Source organism: Amblyomma americanum, chromosome 11, assembly GCF_052857255.1.
Source record: "Amblyomma americanum isolate KBUSLIRL-KWMA chromosome 11, ASM5285725v1, whole genome shotgun sequence".
In the NCBI taxonomy this organism is placed as follows: Eukaryota; Metazoa; Arthropoda; class Arachnida; order Ixodida; family Ixodidae; genus Amblyomma; species Amblyomma americanum.
Genome location: NC_135507.1, coordinates 8,356,889 through 8,376,041, shown reverse-complemented (window position 1 = coordinate 8,376,041; position 19,153 = coordinate 8,356,889). Strand labels below are relative to the sequence as shown.

At 46.1% G+C, this 19,153-nt stretch overlaps 1 protein-coding gene across 5 annotated transcripts in view; it reads right to left on the bottom strand.

The window, feature by feature from the left end:
- The window catches only part of LOC144110714 (putative peptidoglycan muropeptide transporter SLC46), a 54,001-nt gene extending 41,554 nt beyond the window's left edge, over positions 1–12,447 (bottom strand). Inside the window, exon 1 of one of the 5 annotated variants that reach the window (XM_077643779.1) lies at positions 11,974–12,447. Coding sequence is in view for 3 of the 5 variants with exons in the window: in XM_077643775.1 (XP_077499901.1) it covers positions 10,008–10,091 (84 nt within the window). In the remaining 2 variants the exon portion in view is untranslated. Of the gene's footprint in view, positions 1–9,411; positions 9,552–9,738; positions 10,506–11,973 lie in introns of those variants that run through there. The other 4 variants (XM_077643778.1, XM_077643775.1, XM_077643774.1 and 1 more) reach the window with 4 other exon arrangements.
- Positions 12,448–19,153: the final 6,706 nt, after the last annotated feature.

Sequence of the window (19,153 nt, the reverse complement as noted above, 5' to 3'; positions counted from 1 at the left end):
AAAGAAAACAGCGCCCAGCTCATCAGCGAAAAAATCTCCATAGTCGAAGAACCACTTTTTCGTGAATCCTGAGCCAGCAAGGAGCTTCAATGTCGCATGAACAGGTCGACGTCGCTTCCGAGTTCAAATGAGGCCCCTGCTGGCGCAGAGGATACCAGCAGCTGCTGTCCAGAACGGGCTCTGCATCATATACCGTGAGCAAGATATGCCTGCAATTCGTTAAATAAACTGACGTCATTTTAATTGTCTGCAATTATCAATCCGTTATTAATCACATGCGAAATTCCAGCAGGAACAAATGCGTGAAGAATGTTTTCCTTTTATTTCATTCAGCGAAACAAAGCATCGGATGATAAGTGAATTCATCGGGCCAAGAAGAACTCCTCACGCGGCGGAAGACACCCGTATAATACACAGCAGTGAGGACATGCATACGGAACTTCTTATAGTCGCTCAAGTTCTTCATGCTGTATGGCCACGAATACTGAGTAGCGCGATGAAGCCGTGGGCGAGCTCAGAGCTCCAAAAACGCTACGAAAATCACATACCAGGTCGATATTGCCGTGTATAGGCTGTTCCAAGACGTTGGCTTCGCCTGTTGGTCACTGGTGGGTCAAGGAACACCCAAAATAATTTAAAGGCGGCCTACCGGTAGGCCACGACTGCCGCAATGAATGTGTTAAAGCCTCGTAAAGGCGAGGAGTATACACCACTCATGGATTACGCAGAAACAAGGCACACCGGCAATTTTCCTGGAGAGCTCAGTGTGCTTAAATATGCAAGGGCATGACGTGGCATTGTCTTCTCCCGTGTTCAAGCGAACGGCGCACTTCAGTAGGTCACGATAACACAGTTCTCCGACCGACAAGTGGAGCGCACGTGAGGTTATATTCCACTTCAGCGAAGTCTGCCCACATACTAAAGGTCGGCGCGGTGGGGATCGGGGGGCAGCTGGAAGGCGGAAGTGCACTAAGATTCCACGTCGCCTGCGCTAACAAACGCTGCTAGACGCATGTGGGAAAACGTATTATTTGCGCTCATGATTAGAACGAGCGCAGACGGCGCTTATCGAATAGTTCGAGCGCATCTGTGCCAAATTAGAACTGGCCCTGTATGCATTGGTCCTGTTCGTTCTCGAGAATTTCTTGCTCCGCTGTTTATATATGTGCACGCAGGATAAAGAGATATCATACAAGTGTGCAGCATACTGTACAGTCAGCGTCACCCTTATGTAGAGCGCTCGAGCAGTGTGCGCCATGCAATAAAACCTGACATTAGAAAGCCGCCCATGATTTCCGGGCAAGGTGCTCGCACCCACCTTGGTTGCTGGTCTACCGGGTGTCCCAGCTTACATGAGCCAAGAGTTTAAAAATAAATTATTAGAGACAGGCGAGTGAAACTAGTTGCATATTGGTGACATCCAACTTGCGCACCACAGGCAATTTTGATTTCGCGATTAATTATAAGTTTAGTTAAGTTTATTATCACAGTTAATAAATATTGACTTTAGACAACAAATTGCATTTGAAGAGTTGTCGAGCACCTTCAGAAACCCCCAGGAAACACTCACTTGTGTCTTTTTTTTATCAGGTCCAAAGAAAACCCGCTAAATACAAAATAAGCCACGTGACTGACGCACTTGCGCGCCAAGACCGTGCTGCTCTCAAGCGTGGTTTGAGCAAACGAAATCACCTGCAGCCTTAACTCGACGGCCTCGCACCAGCGGCAGGCCGATATGTTGGCGGTGGTTTCTCGTCTGCGTCAGCCAGTGACGCGTCACTGGCTGACTGGCTTTAAGAGTGCATCGCTGGCTGAACATCACACTACTCTGACGTCACGCTTGTCTTAGGCTCGCAGTCGTATCGCGCCCGGTCAATGAGATTAAACACTCAATAGGACATGGCCAGCCCCCTTCTAATTTTCCCGGAATTGTCTGCCCAGCGCTTGCGATAACAGCGCAACACTATAGCAACGCTGATATCAAGCTGCTGCACTCATGTTGCTTTTTACGTTCCTTGTCTTTATTTCCTTCCTGATGGCAACTTAGTGACTGTCACCTAATGTCGTAATTCTGCGTTTCATACTTCCTTGTGAGCGCACTGGAAGTTATAGGCTTTCAAGCATGCCGGATTAAATGAGCGCCCGAAGCAATTAAATCGTCGGCATGTAAAAGCACCGACGCACTTGTACGGTCCCTATGTACAAACTTTGCTTTTGACAACAGATTTTCATTTAAAATAAAAATTGTAAATTGTTGGGTTTAAACGTCCTAAAGCGACACATAGGCTATGAGGCAAGCAAGGCGTAGTGGAAGACTTGCCAGTGAGACCAACCCGGGTTCTTTAACATGCGCTTAGAAAGTGGCCTAAATCGCTTGTGCATGAAAGCGCCACATGGTAAAACGAACTCAAAGCCAAGGTGGGAAGCGCAGCTTCCCACCCTAGTTGGTAATGGTACTAAATTTACTTTTCCCTGTATACAGCGGGCAGAGTGGGTGAAGGAACAAACGCGGGTTAATGACATCCTAGTCGAAATCAAGAGGAAGAAATGGGCTTGGGGAGGGCATGCAATGCGAAGGAAAGATAACCGCTGGTCCTTAAGGGTGACGGAGTGGATTCCAAGGGAAAATAAGCGTAGCAGGGGGCTGCATAAGGTTAGGTGGGCGGATGAAATTAGGTTTGCGGGCATACGTTGGGTGCAGCTGGCAAAGGAAATGGTTAATTGGAGAGACATGGGAGAGGCCTTAGCCCTGCAGTGGGCGTAGTCAGGCTGATAATGGTGATGATGATTACAGCGCACGGGCGCCTTTTGCGCTTCACCGCCATTGAAACGCGGCCGCCGCGCCCCTCCGGCTCAGGAGCCGAGCCACCGAGGCGGGTATTCATTTTGAGTGGAAATAATTCATGCTGTGTGAGGTGTAAACGATGGAACTTGTAAAGCAAAAGCCCTGCAGCCTTCAACATGTGAAATTTTATTTAGGAGCGATATTTTGAAACAATTCATTTTCCGGTCTTTTTTTTTTTTCTTTACAATCCATAGGCATGCAGCTGCATCCTGTGACGTCAAGATTGACGCAAGCGGTGCCACAGGCGTGCTCAGGTGTCGAAGGCGGGACTGACCAATCGCAGAGGCTAAGAACAAAATAGGAAAAGAATGCTTACAGATCAGGGCCTAAGAACTCTATCAGCGATTCGCCAGTGACCCTTAGTCCCTATGTCACGGTCTGAAGAATATACATGTCTAGAACGGTGCTCCCGGATTATAAGCCTGTAACTCTCAACGTGTCATCTACGATACAGACTGCAAAAATGCAAATAGCTTTTGCTTATGCTCGCAAAATTACACCTCGATCATTCCGTAAAATACTGCACAAACGAAATTTCCAGACATATTTATCAAAGCGGAGTTAAAATGTGAGCTGCCAGAAATTCAAAATTGCAGATAAAAGATTGCTCACTGCAAAATCTAAGCAAATCTTAGACCATACTGACGGAAAAACCTAAAATTTCGATAACCGTACTGCTCCGCCAGCAGCTGATTGAATTATGTGGAGTTTTTCTATGCTGGAACTTCTACACGGCCAGATGCAAGGGACGGCACGATGGGACCTTCGAATGTTTCCAGCTTTGCCCCAGGCCGCCAGGCCAACGCTACCCTTGGGGCTTGCAACCCAGATGCAACAACGCAGACTCGCAAGCGCTTGTGCTCCAGTCCTTGGAGCCGTCCTTTGCGTTTTGGCGACGTATAGCATTCGCCATCGGTAACCAATCTAGTAAATGTTGCTGCTTTCTTGGTTTCAAGCATCTCAGCCTGCATGTTCAGCTTTACAACGTTCTTGGACGTTCACAAATCGTCCTTATTTTCTCACTTCACCTTTCCGGGGCATACCGGGTGTTTCATCTATTTTTTTTTAAATAGGCCTTTTGAGTTACAAGAGCTCTTTTTTTCGGTACAGCATTGTCAGCGTTGTAGTACACTGGAATACAGCTGAGACCTGCTAACTAGCAGGCTGGTCTACTAATACTGAGTAGTCAACCTTTTAACTAGCTGTGTCAGGCTCGATCCTTAATTATTGAGAGGCATGTACCCCACCGTAAGTAATATTCATAGAGTTTTTAGAATTTATAAAACGCGGTTACCCTGTATCACAACAATTTTTGGCTACATCGCACCATAATACATGTGCTCTCGAGAAGCTTGCACGCAAAGCAACCTCTCCAGTGCGCGTAACTCGCCGAAATAGCCAAAATTTGTCTGTCATACTAGTGTTTGCTGTCAGGTTGAGGTTCTCCCAGCTGTATCGTTGGTTACTACTGGTTTCCGGAACTAAGTGACTGATCACCAGTAATCAATTAGAGAAAGAAGTGATTGAATCATGCGGAACGTTACCGCATGAAAAACGTAATAGATTAGTCACAAAATTACAAAAAAAAAACGTACTCGACTCTGCTCAAGAGGAGACGATCGAGCGAGTTTTACGTCTTGTGTCGCCTCCGCGCGATCACGTGCACCGCACAGAACACCGCCACGCCTTGTGTATACACAAACAACAGAGAGCGCTGCGAGCGATTTCCCCGGCTCGGAATGCGACTGCTGTATACGGTCGCCGGCAAACACACGAGGCAAAAGTCCATGAGCGAACACGCTCACGGGGAACTGCGCTGCGCTTGCCATGCGCAGAACTCGAGGCAGCAAGACGGACATATATACTGGCGCAAAGCACGCGGTATTGCCACTTTTGTTTATGACGCCACAGGCGGCAAGACTCCCATGTGCAAGAATGTAGACACGTATATACTTACGCGACGTTCAAGACTGTCGTGTGTGTTTTCCGTACCTCATCTCGAAAATTCGTCACCGTTAAATTGTGCGCGGCTGAGAGCGGCTGTCATTGTTTTGGGCGACCGCCGAGCTTGATTTTTGCAATTGCAGCTGACGAATTCAGTTATTGGTAAACGCAAGTGAGCTCAGTAAGGCGTTCATCTCAGCACACCACGTTAGTCTTCTGGGCAGTTGACCACACCGTAGTCGCCACCAAGTGACAATCTGCAGAAAGAACGGGAACCGTCAAATGCCGGAGGCAAGCACCTCGGGGCATTCGTTATTGGGTGGTGCGTTCAATGCTTAAAAGCAACCACACTCGAAACCGGCGATACGTGACTGTTTAAACAAGCCGACGGCTAACACAGCATGATAATGGAAACACCAGTTACTGCTGCACCCGCCGCGGTGGCTCAGTGGTTAGGGCGCTCGGCTACTGGTCCGGAGTTCCTGGGTTCGAACCCGATCGCGGCGGCAGCGTTTGGATGGAGGAGAAGAGCTAAGGTGCCCGTGTGCTGTGCGATGTCAGTGAACGTTAAAGATCCCCAGGTGGTCTAAATTACTCCGGAGCCCTCCACTAAGGCACCTCTTTATCCCTTCCTTTACGGCGCGGTTCAGGTGTCCGCCGATACGTGAGACCGATACTGCGCCATTTCCTTTCCCACAGACCCATTTTTTTTTTCAATTTTCACTTGCTAGTCTTTATTTCCGCTGCCCCAGCTCAGGTGCTTCAGTATCGATGGTAGATGCCTGGGCTAGCAAAAATCTTATCCTTTTTTGTTATTTTAATAAGCCACTGCGACTACTACTACTTTTCAGTTATTGCTGGTGTTGCTATTGCAAAGTAGGGACTACGAAGTGCTGATTCGTAATTGCTCATTTGCGGAAAAGTTTCTGCGCATGCGTGGTGAAGGCGCAGGCAGCGCCGCCTGTAGGCGATTTGGTTTTGGTTGGAAAACATGAGCCGGCCGTGCATTCCTGCGCTGTAGTGCGGCGACTGATGTGCGCTATAACTGCCATGTAACTGCAACGTTTTTCTATATAAACTAACCATGCGTTTCGCAACTGCGAGACTTCGACGTAATAAATGCCGCGACGAGATACAAGACACAAAACAATAAGCCGTTGATGGAGCCAGTAAAGCGCGCACCCAGCAGGTTTCGAAATTGGTGTTCCTGCTACATTTCGCGCTTGCTGCCAAGTGCACACAGCTCGGTCGTTCTAGAAGAGTTTTGGCATCGACGCACGTGTGTATTCGGTGAAAACCAAATGATATATATGCTAGTATGATCATTCACCATAAATACCGTAATGTAAAGATGTGCTATCTGAACAGCGGGAACACGGCCGAGCGCAGCCTCGTGTATATCCGCGCATTCTAACGCTCCCGCGGCCCGTTACCACGCAAAGCAACGCTCTGCCGTATCAGCACGAGCCGGGATTGAGATAGTACAACGGGTCGTTTACTAATCAGTTAAGTGTGGCCTGCGGCAAAAGGTGCTGCATGAAGTTAGCAGAAACTCTTGCCCTATCAAGGAAGCGCGAACGTATGTGCCTATTAGGAATGGGCATCGTTACAACACTCGCCCGCGCATAGGCGCACATTCATGCACATTTTCATTTGATCATTCGGCGTGCCGATGAGGTAGTAGAGTGCAGGTATTGCGACACATGGTCGGTTTTCAGGATACAACGCGAAAAGTCTTCGCTCCACCCAGTTTCTAAAAACGGAAATGTGATGTTCTCGTGCTCTAATAACCTCTTTCGTTATCAAACGCACGTTTCCGGCAAAGAAACAACACTAAAACAACAAAACAAGCGCGCGAGAACATGTGCACATGTTTTCTCGAGTGCCCCTTTCCAACCGAAAGTGCTGGCGGCCGATTTGCACGACAGGCGGCGCTCGCTCGTCCGCAAACGGTCAATTGCGTGGTCCTCGCCTCAGCACCTGCAGACTGCTTCGGGGGTGTGGCTCGATTGGACTTTTGCTATAGGCTTCTTTGACTATAACTACAATAATTACAGGTTCGCGCGGTGAAAGACGTCCGGCGACAATACGAGCTCGCAATTAGGCGTGTATAATTCGGTCATTCAAATTATACACGCGGAAAATTCCAGAGCGACAGATTATTTAACGTTGCTGATTTTTGTTTTTACTGCTCTTTAAAGGAACCGGATAGACAACCGCGCTTAAAGTCGGAATTAACGAGGCCCCAATGTACAAACAAACCGGCAGCTTGGCTACTGGAAACGGTGCCGCGGTAAGCGTGAATGACCTGCGAGAAAAAGCGAGCTGCATATCAGTTGCAACTATTGCGGTTATACGCTTACTCTACGAGACGCGTGATGGCGCTGCGAAAAAAAGAATAATCACGCATATGTTCGAAATTTACCTGTTTAGTTACCAGTCTCTTAACAGCATTTTTAAAGTGCGTTCGTTGTGTTCATTTTGGTTGAACTTGAAGGGGCCATCAAAGCAAAAGTCGGCGAAACGCGCACATATCACGGACTAGCAGAGCGCAATGGAGTTAGTTTCTATCGTTGACCAATTTTGTCACACTTTGGGTAAATATGCCACAGTCATGCCCGTGCCTAAGGCGATGGTCCCCCCCAACAAGCATTCGCACGGGCTCAAGTCGGTTGTTGGAATCGTACTTTGGCTCACCAATGGCGCGATTGCATCAAAATACACCCATTTGTCGCAACATATGTAGAAGGCCTATTGCAGGGGCGCAGTTTTGCCCAATGGGAGCAGCATTTCCGCACTTCACAATGCGATAATTTCTAACTTTTATTTAAATGTATATTCTGCCCCATATAGTATGCGTGGTAAGACATTGATGCGCGTTTCTAAAAGCATACAGACCAACGTAGCACAAAGCACGGGAAAACGGCAAAAGCTCACAGAAAACTACCGACCCTATGACTGCGATTTTTTATTTTTGTGCAGGCGTGAGTAAATACGGACAGGCCATGCGAACGGTGACAGAACTGCAAGTCGGCGCTACGTGATGGCGCGCTCCTGTTGTCGAGACAAGCGCAGTGCACCCTCTCTCATTTGCTGGCTTGTTAGCCCACGCGTTTTCATCGGAGATGCCTTATTTAACAGAAAGCTCGCACGGTATTTTCTTCCTTGGAGGCAAACTGGGCGAGCGAGTTAGCGCGCGTAAGCCGCTTTCTTAACCTCTACTGCAAGTGGCATCACGGCAGAACTTTGCTTGTTGACTGCTTGCGCGCTGCACAAATTTGTTTCCGTGCAAACGAGCAATAGGCTCAACAGGCTGAGGTAACGTTCATGGTCACGTGGAAACCGCATGCAGAACTTACGCGCAAAGTTGCACAGCGATAGCGATTTGCAACGGAAACTGATTGAGAAAACAGCTCGCACGCTCTAATTCGCTCGTCCAGACGGCCCTCCATAACGGAAGCGCATAGTTGTCTTTTGCAGTACTTCTGTCGAAAAAGCCGTGTACGACGCCGATGTGTGTGCGAACAGGCGAACATGTTAAGAAGGGTGCACGGCGCATATCTCGACAAGAGACGCGCGTCGTCAGATAGTGCTGACATGCAGTTCTGTCACTGTTCCCGTGGTCTGAAGATGATATACGAACCGAATGACTTCCTGACAATGCTCAAAGCAAGCTCAAAGAATAGACCCTGAAATATAAGAGCCTTTGTGCCCATCATCTCCTCGCAGAGTCCAGTACAGCTGAAGATGAAATGGCAAATGCCCCTCAACGCAAACCCTCCAGCATTGGCGTCGATTTGACTATACAGTCACACCTAATGCGGCAGTAACGCCGAAGTTGGATGCATACCCAACGAGGATAGAATGCAGGCAAGAGAAACCGCTTAATTACGTCCGGGGTTCAGTCAAGGGCGCTCTTAACGCGTTCCGCCTGTCTCGCAGGTGTGAGGCAACACCGCTTAGTAAGGTTACGTGAGGTCACGTGATCTTCGGTGAGAGGCGGGTTATGTCGCTTGGCGCGCAGAAAATTCCAGTTTGAGTCGTAGCACTGTCACTTCATTCGCGGGAAACGCACATACAGATACACATACAACTATACACTGTCGCCTGACACTAGAGGGCTTCATTCTACGGTAGATGCTGGTGCTATAGAATTTTAATCAAGTGCACAGCACTTGAGGTGTTGAGCGATGTATGTGTAAAAGGGAATTAAGTGATCGCCAACTTTAAGTTAATGCTGTCGCCAGAAACGCGTGGCACGAGGTACCGGCCAACCGTTTGCCGTATGCAAAATCTGGCTTTCACTGCAAGCACTTTTGATCAGGTAGCTGGGAATTCTTTCACACACGTATCAATCGTGGCAGCCGCATGCTGTTGAAGGTGAAATGCGGAAACTCTCGCGCGCTCTGCGATCGCGGTGCGCGTTAAAGAACCGGATGTAGTCGAAACTAATTCTAAGCCCTTCACTGCGGCGTCTTTAGTAGCCCAGGTGCATCTCCGGAGCGTGAAACCCCTCATATTAACATATGTGACAGTCCCACCAAGCGAGATTCTTAGCACCACTCACAAGTGTCGGCCGCCCCAGTGGTTTAAGTAACATCCTGACTTCAACCGAAACTGACCTGTCACAAATCCGCTCAGCAGGCGTTTCTCCGGTATGCCAGATGGCTGCACGTCTTGCCGACTGTAAAACACCGCCCTCCAGTCTCGAAAATAATGCGCGTAAGCGTAGCCAAGTGCGCCCTCTCCACACAGTGACCGCTGCTTGCGTAAAGAAACGTGAACCTTGCCCGCACTGTCACGCGCCTTCGCACGGTTGCGATATACTCAGCTCTTGTGCTTTAAATAAACGCGCCAGGTTGCAGAGGACTGTCTCCTATACACAGTGTGGCGAGCATGCAACTGCGAAAATAGCAGCGCCTTTCGGCCGAAGATTATGACAAACTCACGTCTGACGAGACGGGCATCACAGCCGCCGAAGTGCTCGTATCCTCGTGGTCTTTCCACTCCTCCACTGAGCGGAAAGTGCATCTTGCGTTTGCTCGAGAGCACGCAGCACCAGGAGTTTCATATCCATCTCTGACTCATCCCCTTCCGTGTGTTGCGTCAAGCGCGCAACTTGGAACGTCTCAATCACACACTTCCGTCCCAGAAACAATCGCGCGTCACCCTTTTGTAGCGCGAGGCAAAATTAACAGCCAGCAGTTGGTGAGCCTACCTTCAGTGTGGCCTTCGAATGCGCGTCGATAGATACGAAAGCTTGTTGCCAAGTGGGAACCAGCTGACGACGACGTTTATCCATATGATGTTATCTCCGAGTAACGCCTCTAAAATTACAGTTTAGCAAACAGTGCGATACGGATAGGAGAGAATCTCGCGATACGCCGAGCGCGACCACAACAACGCCTTCTTCACCAGGAAAGAGACATTCCGCAGAAAATCCTTCACTTATTGGAAAGAAAGCTTTACGGGCTTTTCCGCACGAGCGGACGGCTAGGTCCAAAAGGCAGCTGCGTATACATGTACACGGTGACAGCAGCTGTAAGGTACAACATTTTATATTTAGCGAATCATCCGTTCACACAGCTTGTTCCGCAGTTCCAAAGAATGCTCCGACTTCACACCCCAGCAATTTATCCTTGAGTTTATCCTTGACAGAAACAAGAAGAAATATGCACAGGAGGCGGCCATCTTCGCTAGCTGTCTCACAGTTGCTTGATGGGCTTTTGTACTTCGCTGTTTCATGCAAAATAGTATTTAAAAAATTCACAACGCACATACTGACAAACTCAAAATTCCACAATGAAGCTAAATAAAAATTATTGTGTTAAAACTGCGTAATTTAGAGCAATACAAAACACGACGGCGGGGACGACGGCTAACGTGTCTATGGTGACGGCTAATGGTGGCTTACGTTGGCCTACGTTGGCTTTAAAGGGCGTTTGTTTTTTCCAGCCTGACACCTGTCGTCAGCTGTCGGGATTGCTGCTGCTAACATTAGTAGGTGTTGCGATTAGTGCAGCTAACTCCTGTCTTGTGTGATAGTGAAGCAGTTGCGAATAGTAATGGTTACCATGCTCTGCTCTACGATGCACTAACTAAACGCACAAACTGGTTTTACATCCCCAGAATGAACTTGCGCAGGTAAGAAATCGGCGCTGTTGGGGTGTGACATTTGAATACTTCTCTCATGAAAATTCTGCTTTGCGCCGCAGCCTGGAGCGCAGTCTGTTTTTCATTTCTTTCATACTGAGGCAAAAACTTGAAATCACAGTTTAGTCGGCCGTAGCTTTTGTGTGTGACATCATCTTTGTCAGCAGTTTACTCGGTTCCAACGTTGCTGTCATTTACTATTAACGGATGCTAGACATCGTTCTCAGCTAGAGTCGCAAAAATATATCTGAACCGTTGCTACTGGTTACATAGCTTTAACCGCAAGCTGCAATGTATTTCGATAAAACGAAGCACTTACGAAACGCCACAGTCTGAAGGCTCTACGTGAAGGCATGGCAAGTGGCATAGCTCTTGTGATAACTAGGCAGTCGTCTTCAAGGGCCTGCAGTGACCTCTCAGCATTTCTGCCTGGTAGTAAATACGCCCCCTCGGAAGGGCAGTTTATATATGTGCTTTTTGTTTTTTTCCCAAGCTCCGAGAAAGCCGTCGGCGTCAGACGTTCGCAGCATCCTTAGGAGAAGCGTAGTGATTTGCCTGAGCGACAGTCATAAGGAACTCGCTAATATACGTCGAAGTTGTTTTTTTACAGTTATAGTATTCGCGAACTTGAGCTGTTTTCACATGTGCGGAACGTAGGACGCTTGCGTACCTTAAACTTCTGAGCTCTCCGTGCGCTCACAGCACCATCCCAACTCCTCGCCGAACGCGTAACATGAAACCGCGAAAAGTCTTCGACTCAGTATTGCGAAGTTATTCGTTGCTGTACGGTAATCCTAAAGGGCTTTGCGTCGACCGAATCGCGCGCTTCAACACTTGTGACGTCATCTACTTTCGCCGTTTGGAAATCCGAGTGATTAGCCCACAGAAGGAGTTAGTATGTGTTGTCTCAGTGCACTTTTTCTCGCAAGACAATCAAGACGTGAAGATGTTCGCTGAAATCGCTTTGGCTAATCGCATATATTTTTAAGCTTTAAAAAAATGGGAACGTGTGCATAACAAAGTAGACTTACCAACTGTAACTTGGAGAGCGCTTGCAAAGGACCACGGCAGGGCGGACGGAAATGGTTCTGCTCGAAAATGGAAGTTCGCACCGCAGACTAGATGTAGCCTGCTTGCGACCGGACGACGTTGCGAGCGTTTCTGAGGCCCTGCCGGGGACCACAATGTTTTGGCCAAACTCCGCCGTCGCCTCATGTAACACGTGAGGATCGCAGCGGAGTTTCCTGGCAGTCTTTATACAAACGTCGTATCATGTTATGGTGCCATGTGCCCAGCGGAGCCTGTACGTGAGGTAGTGGGCGTTCACGCTATTGCTAGTCACAACTGAAAGCACCTGGCAGCTCCAAGAGCAAAATGTGCGTACAACAGCAGACGCAGATTACAGGAGCAATACCCCAGGAATTATTTGCACCTTTTAACGATGAACTGTGCTGGTGACCAGCTGGTTTGAGGACTGTTTTGCTGCTATATCCGCCAACACATTCATGGTGAACACGGGTGTGCGAAACGTGCCCTGGAACCGTCAACAAAACGAAAACTCTGTGCATTCATCCATTCTTTTGTTTCAATGATATTGACTTTTTTCCGCTCATGCACCTGGGTACATGTATGTCAACTGAGGACGATATGCAGCACCTGTGCTTTGAAAGCAGTAGGGAGCACGGCATCAAAATCATTTCTTGCTTATTTTTTAGAACTGTTGTAGCCTCGTGGCACAATTTTTTTGTGCTGTTTGCGATGCCTGTCTCGAGCAAACCTTTCTCTTATGGCCATGAAAATGTAAAGAGAAAGAAAGAAGTAAAGCCATAAGTGCATTCTAAACTCGTAGTGACCATGACATGGCGTCTTTGTACTAATCATTGTGGTCGTCTCCAGCGAAACCATTCTGTTTCAGGCATGGAAACATGAAATAGCATATGGCAAGGACCACATACGCGTTTAAGAAAAATGGTGCCAAGCTAACCGAACGTACCAGCAGTGCCTACCTGCACTTTCTTTCTTGCACCATGCACCTGGTTATGAAATTGTGGACAATGAATTACTTTTCTTTGGTGTCTTTATGATACATGCCAGTCATTTCAAATTTGGTTTCGGTGCCTGGCAGTGTAGTTAATACATAGCTTCCCACGAGGTACACTGTGCTGTGCCATAATCTAACTGAACACTGATAACCCCATTCATTGTGCCAAAGTGCAGTGCAAGGTACAAAAAAATTGCTTCAGCTTTGAAAGGATGCTCAAAGTTCTTGGCTGTCAGTTTTTTTGCCCTGAAGGAGGCCTAAGGGCATAGTGATAATGAAAATAAGCCCAAAACACCAGTGCACTGTGGTAATAAATACTTTTTTACCGGCAGTTTGGTCTTGGTCAGCGCCAGTGCTAAAGTGCTCCTTTATATCACGGTGGACTGGCCAACCTGAACTACCACAATACTGATGGTGTGGCATCTCCAGCAAGCACTGGTTGCTCCTGAAAACATTCACTGGGTTCGGTGACATTGCAGTAATTGAGGCAGGTGTACCTTTTACAGTACTGAAAATACAGGAAAAACACTACTACTAGTTTTTTATTTGTATAGTGTATGTATAGTGCGCTTTTTGCTAAAATCCTGATTCTAAGCTCATACCAATTGTCATACCTAGTCCGAAGCATCAGTTGTCCTTTATGGCCAGAGCCTTTGTTCATATTCAACCATTCAACAAAGACACCAGAGGTAATCGCACGTGAGTGCTCTAGAGTGTGGTCTTAATGATCCTTGCAGCTTGTTTCCACAGTGTTGGGAAGCTGCTTTTTTTTGTGTGTGGAACTTTTAAAGTGTACACAGGCACTATTGAACTTCTGCTTCCATATTGTATTAACCTGCTATTCAGCCAATTGTCTAAATTGCAGTGAGAAAATCGTGAACTTCTTGTTGGAGTTCTGGCAATTACCATAACGCTATTTTTGTATATTCAGTTTTATGTGCTGTGTCTATGAATTTGTATATCTTATTAATGCCTTTATTCTTGATGCTTCATCCAGAGTACAAAGTGTGTACGAAAAAAACTCAAACTGTAAGGCTTACTCTGAATGTCTTATTTCCACTTTTGTACTGTCCCAGGAGAAAGGATTGTCATAAGAGAAAAGGTGCTCACCGTTTTTTAATTGTTTGTAAAATAATTCGCACTCATAGTATTGAAAGATTATCGCTTTCTCCTTTCAACACCATCTTATTTTCATTCATTACATACGTATTGTGACTGTGAGAGAACAAAGGATCAAAATGAGAATGGCACAGAAATACTCCATACTTGCAGCACTTGTTTTGCCTAGATTACTAATGTGTACACAATATTTTACAGCAAACAAAGATTCACTATCCTGATGTTTGTAACTACACAGGCAGTTACGAGCTACTATGTGCTTGTGTTGACTCCACATTGTATTTAAAGTAAGAAGCTTTCTTTCATGCAGGATTGTGTAAACAAGGGCTGCTGGTGCACATTGGTCTGTTTATTACTTAGATTACTTTTATTACAAATTGCATCCTTAATGTTTTGGCATTTAATCACTGTGGCTAAATGTTCTATATAGACCAGTGCAAGCAGTGCACAAGCTACCTAAGGTGGAAGTCTACAGGTGCTCCAAGTAAACTCAAGCTCAAACTTGTTGCATACACAACATTTGTTAGATTAAAATAATAGTATGCTTCAGTCTTATGGGATCCCTTCATAATGAGACATTTACCATCGTGATATGGTCTACAGAGAAAGTGGACATGTTCATAACAAGTACAGGAGGCTAGATTCACCTAAAACACTAATGAAAACCAACAAAATCCCAGGATTTGAAGTAAGTAGACAAATGTCCCGTCTATTGTTTCTTCATAACCGTTTTTACACATAAACTTAACATACCTCATCCCAAAATTCTCAAGCAGTTATCACCAAGATAAACGCAGCAGTCTGGAAGTCATTTTTTGCTTGAACCAATTTTTTTCGGGACTGCGGCATTTAAGCACAGTTTTTTTCCTTTTCACAGTTGGATTGAGTGGGTATTGTACCTTTTTGCTTGTAATATTGATTGCAACCTCGTGAACTGCCTTTTCTTGTGTTATTGTATGTTTACATGATTTCTGTAGCCCCCTGCACAGGCCATAAATGTTGGCCTGCAATATTTTGAAATAAAATACATTTAGGAAGGAATGGGATTTGTATATTTTGCTGCTTATTACTCCTGTAATCTCGACACATTTTTCTGGCTTGTTTTTAACCCTTTGATAAGTTTTTCCATTCACGTACGGCAGCGGATTTCTGTCTTGCATAGTTATTTCCGTATGGGAACGGTTCTTACCTTGCATTCGAAAGTTCATGCCATGCTGACGATACATGTTCACTGAGAGGTGCGGCCACCTCCTAGGACTTACTAAAATTGCTAGAAAACTGCTTATGCTACCTTTGCAAAAAAAAAAGAACTGATTTCACTCTTCAGCGTGCGGTGCGATTCACAGTGACGCGTTTTCGTGGTTTTGCTTTCTCTGCGCGATCTCAATTTTCATCTTTACTGGCACTGTCTTTAGATTGCTCATTACTGACAGTCATGGGGTATTATCAGCTTTCCTGGCTTACAGGGTTTCCAGACCATTGACGCGCCTTTCGCGTCACAGCTGTCGTTCCTTTGACTCCCCCCTCCTCCCCTCCATACTTAGACGCTTAGCTACTGCCCTCAGTCACCCCTGATGTAGGAGCTGAGTCGGCTTCGAAACGCTGGGTTAAAGTAGTTTATTATAAGTCTTCAAACCCAACCAGACAGGCAAATCTGTCAAAATGTTTAGTTTGCAAAGCTGTTGCCTGCGCCAACACAACTCGGCACCCCAAGCGGAGAGCAGACACATGATTTATGTGTGCAGACTGCGACAAGGCACTGTGCATAGAGCCAAGTCTCAAGGACTACCATATTTTCAAATGTCATTGAATATTTTTGCAGTTCTCAGTCATGCTAGCACCAAAATACTGTTCCTAATTTTGTTTCAAATTTCTTTCCCGACTTTGGTCATTTTGTTTTGTTCAAAAATCATAGTAAAATTATTTGAATACCCTGCAAAGTTCATTTTTGAAAGAATGACCATCAAGCGGTTAAGATTTGTAAGAATGAGAGAATAAACACATTTATTGAAACCTCTGTGTGAACTAGTTGGTGTGCTTTTTTACGTAAAATCTGTGTTTCTCGAATGTTGTGAGATGGCCTACTTTATTCGGTTTCATGTGTTCTGCCTAAAATCATAGGTGTAGTAGCAGCACAAAAACCACACACAAAAGAAGAAGAACGAGACACCGAGAGACATGAACAGACGCTGCACTCACAGCCTATATATTCCTCTTGATGGCTTGGAATAAAATCAGTTGTAAGTGCAGCGTCTGTGCGTGTCTCTCGATGTCTCGTTCTTCTTCTTTTGTGTGTTTTTTGCGCTGCTATTGTGCCTAAGATAAGTAACCAACTCGCCCAAGAGCTCATTTTACTGATGCCTAAAATCTGTTGGTAAAATTTACTTGAAACATCCTGCAGCACCCAAACAGTGTAGAGTCCCACACTCACGGGCCTTGCATGACTGAGATATCTGATGGGCAGAACAGGCTCATTGTTTCGTGTGTGAATGGGTTGTAAAAACAAAACAAGCCAATGCAGTGGAAAGCAAAGGGCATGGAAAGTAAGGCTAACAGATTTATCTATGTGTTAGATGTATGTGTTAGCTTTCCCCAACCTCAGGTACCATGTGTTGTTCTTCCTCTCAGTGCAGCCAAGGTACAATGCCTGTAAACACTTAGCTATTCATTTGCTGTTAGGAAGCCATATAAGTGATCGAAATGTTCCCTGCACTTCGCATACTGACCTTATAAGTACTTGGCTGTTGGCACAGCTATTGTGCACTAATGCAGACATTTCGGTCGTCTGCACAATTTTGTCGGCTACTTTATGGGGATAGCAGAAGTGTGCCATATGGTGAAAATGTGTTGCAGCTTCTTAAATATGTTCCAATTACTTTACTGATAACCTTTCATGCTTTCAACAGAGTTTCTAGCTTAGGTAATCTCACTTATTTGTCCTCCTTCACATTGTTCATGATGGTGAGTGCGTAACAACTCTAATTCCATCTTGCTGTCTCAACCTTTTTCATAATCATTTGCGTGTGTTGTCTCTGGAGTATCTGTTTATAACACACCATAATGCCTCTGATATCAGTTTTCCAATACTTCAAAACTCCACTGATTTAGGTATCCTTCTGTATAAGCAGTTTACTGTGCATCCCTTTCAATATGTCTTGCAGCCGTCTTTTTTTTTCGTTGAGTTAAAAAGATTTAAAATATAACCAGCATAAGACACACAAGTGTACCACAAAGTGTATCAATAGAATATGTGGTGTGCTTTCGTTAGGAAAGTAATCTTTAAAACTAAGCTCTCTTGTGGATGCAAAACTGCTAAAGTGACATGTGAACACTATTCATGACAGTTGGTTTCTGTTAATTCATTTTTAATGCGCAAAAACAGGACAAAACACGGAGGTAGATGACAGGACGAAGCGCCTAAGATAACTTGCTGTTTGGTTAGTTGGTTTTGGTTCATTCTTGATTTTTAAGGAGCGAAAGCAAGCTGCCACGGTGGCTCAGGGGTTATGGCACTCGGCTGCTGACCCGAAAGACGTGTGTTCGATCCTGGCCTCGGCGGTCGCATTTCGATGGAGGCGGAATTCTAGAGACCCGTCTACTCTGCGATGTCAATGCGTGTTAAAGAATCCCAGGTGGTCGAATTTTCCGGAGCCTTTCACTACGGCGTCCCTCATAGCCTGAGTCCCTTTGGAGCGTTAAACACACATAATGGGAGTAAACTCGGCTTTCATGACGGACAAGGAATATAAAAGCGGGGATAGCGCTTTGTCAGCAGTTTTTAGTAACGCAACCCGAGCAGTTTCTCTGATCTCTGAGCAACTGTTTCGCCAGAAACCAACTTCTTCCCTTCGTATCGCAGTTATAGGTCTGTGGCCTACACTACTCAAGTTCTGCGTCGGGTGTCTGAACGCAAAACCGCAGTGCATCCTAGCGACCACGGCGCGAACCACCGAGCTAGAATGTCTGTTGCCTGGTGCAAACTGGCAACTATCTCTGCTGCAGGCATATAGACGATAGAGTAGAAAGAAGAAGAAAAATGTAGAGCGCAAGAAATGAAATGTCGGCCATAGCCTCCGTGCGCGCCGAAGCGACGACGATGTCTTCGCGCAGGCCATTGCACCCGAACCTTCTCTAGCTCTAAAGTTTTACTCCTTTGACTGCTTTTGTTTCGCTTTTTTGGCACTGCTTTTACTACGAATGCTTAACATTGCTTTTGCTAAGAAATATCTTCTTTTTGTTAAGGCAACGATAGCGGTGCTTTATATGTAAGAAGTTAGAAGCGTTATTCATGGTTTGCAAGCATTCGTGCTGCAGGCTGTGTTCGAAGCGATCATGCGATGTGTCACGTGCCGAAGTTTGGTGTTATAGATATGACTCTTTTCTGTCAAATAAACAGTTTATAGTGTACGCATGTGTCGTGTTCTTTCCTGTGCTGTGCTGTGTTGCGTCGCTGTTTTCCTGCGTCATGCACCAGCTCGCCCAACAATCCATTATTCTGTTTCTATTCCGTTCTAAACGTGGTCTCGTTTTTCGTGTTCCAATTGATATTCTGTTCCCCTCTGTATTGAGACAGTTACCAAAAGTTCCATCTAATAGCCATCGTTGTAAAGAACTATAGGTATTATAGTGTCCGTAATTTTTAGAGCGCATATCCTTAGTGTCCGTTCGTGGGTTGAGCCGCGTCGCCACTGTCGGCCGGTGTAAACGAGCCAAACCATAATAGATAAAAATAAACACTGCCGTGACTGGGATTCGAACCCGCGGCGCCGCGAACAGGTCAGCTTCACTGGCTGCTGCACGAGAGCACTACGCTATCGTCGCAGCTGATTACGCCTTTGCAACACACACTCGCACTGTGCATTTCACATCATCTTCAACTAATACTGCTATCGGACCAATATACACATTCCCGTGCGCTGTGCGTTGCAAATTGTCGTCCTTCATTAACTGATATTATCGAATATTTATCGTCGCCAGACATACAGATGATCCAGCCAAGCTAAACAGTGAGTCTACGGAGACACCGACAGAGCTGCGTTCAAATTTCGCTA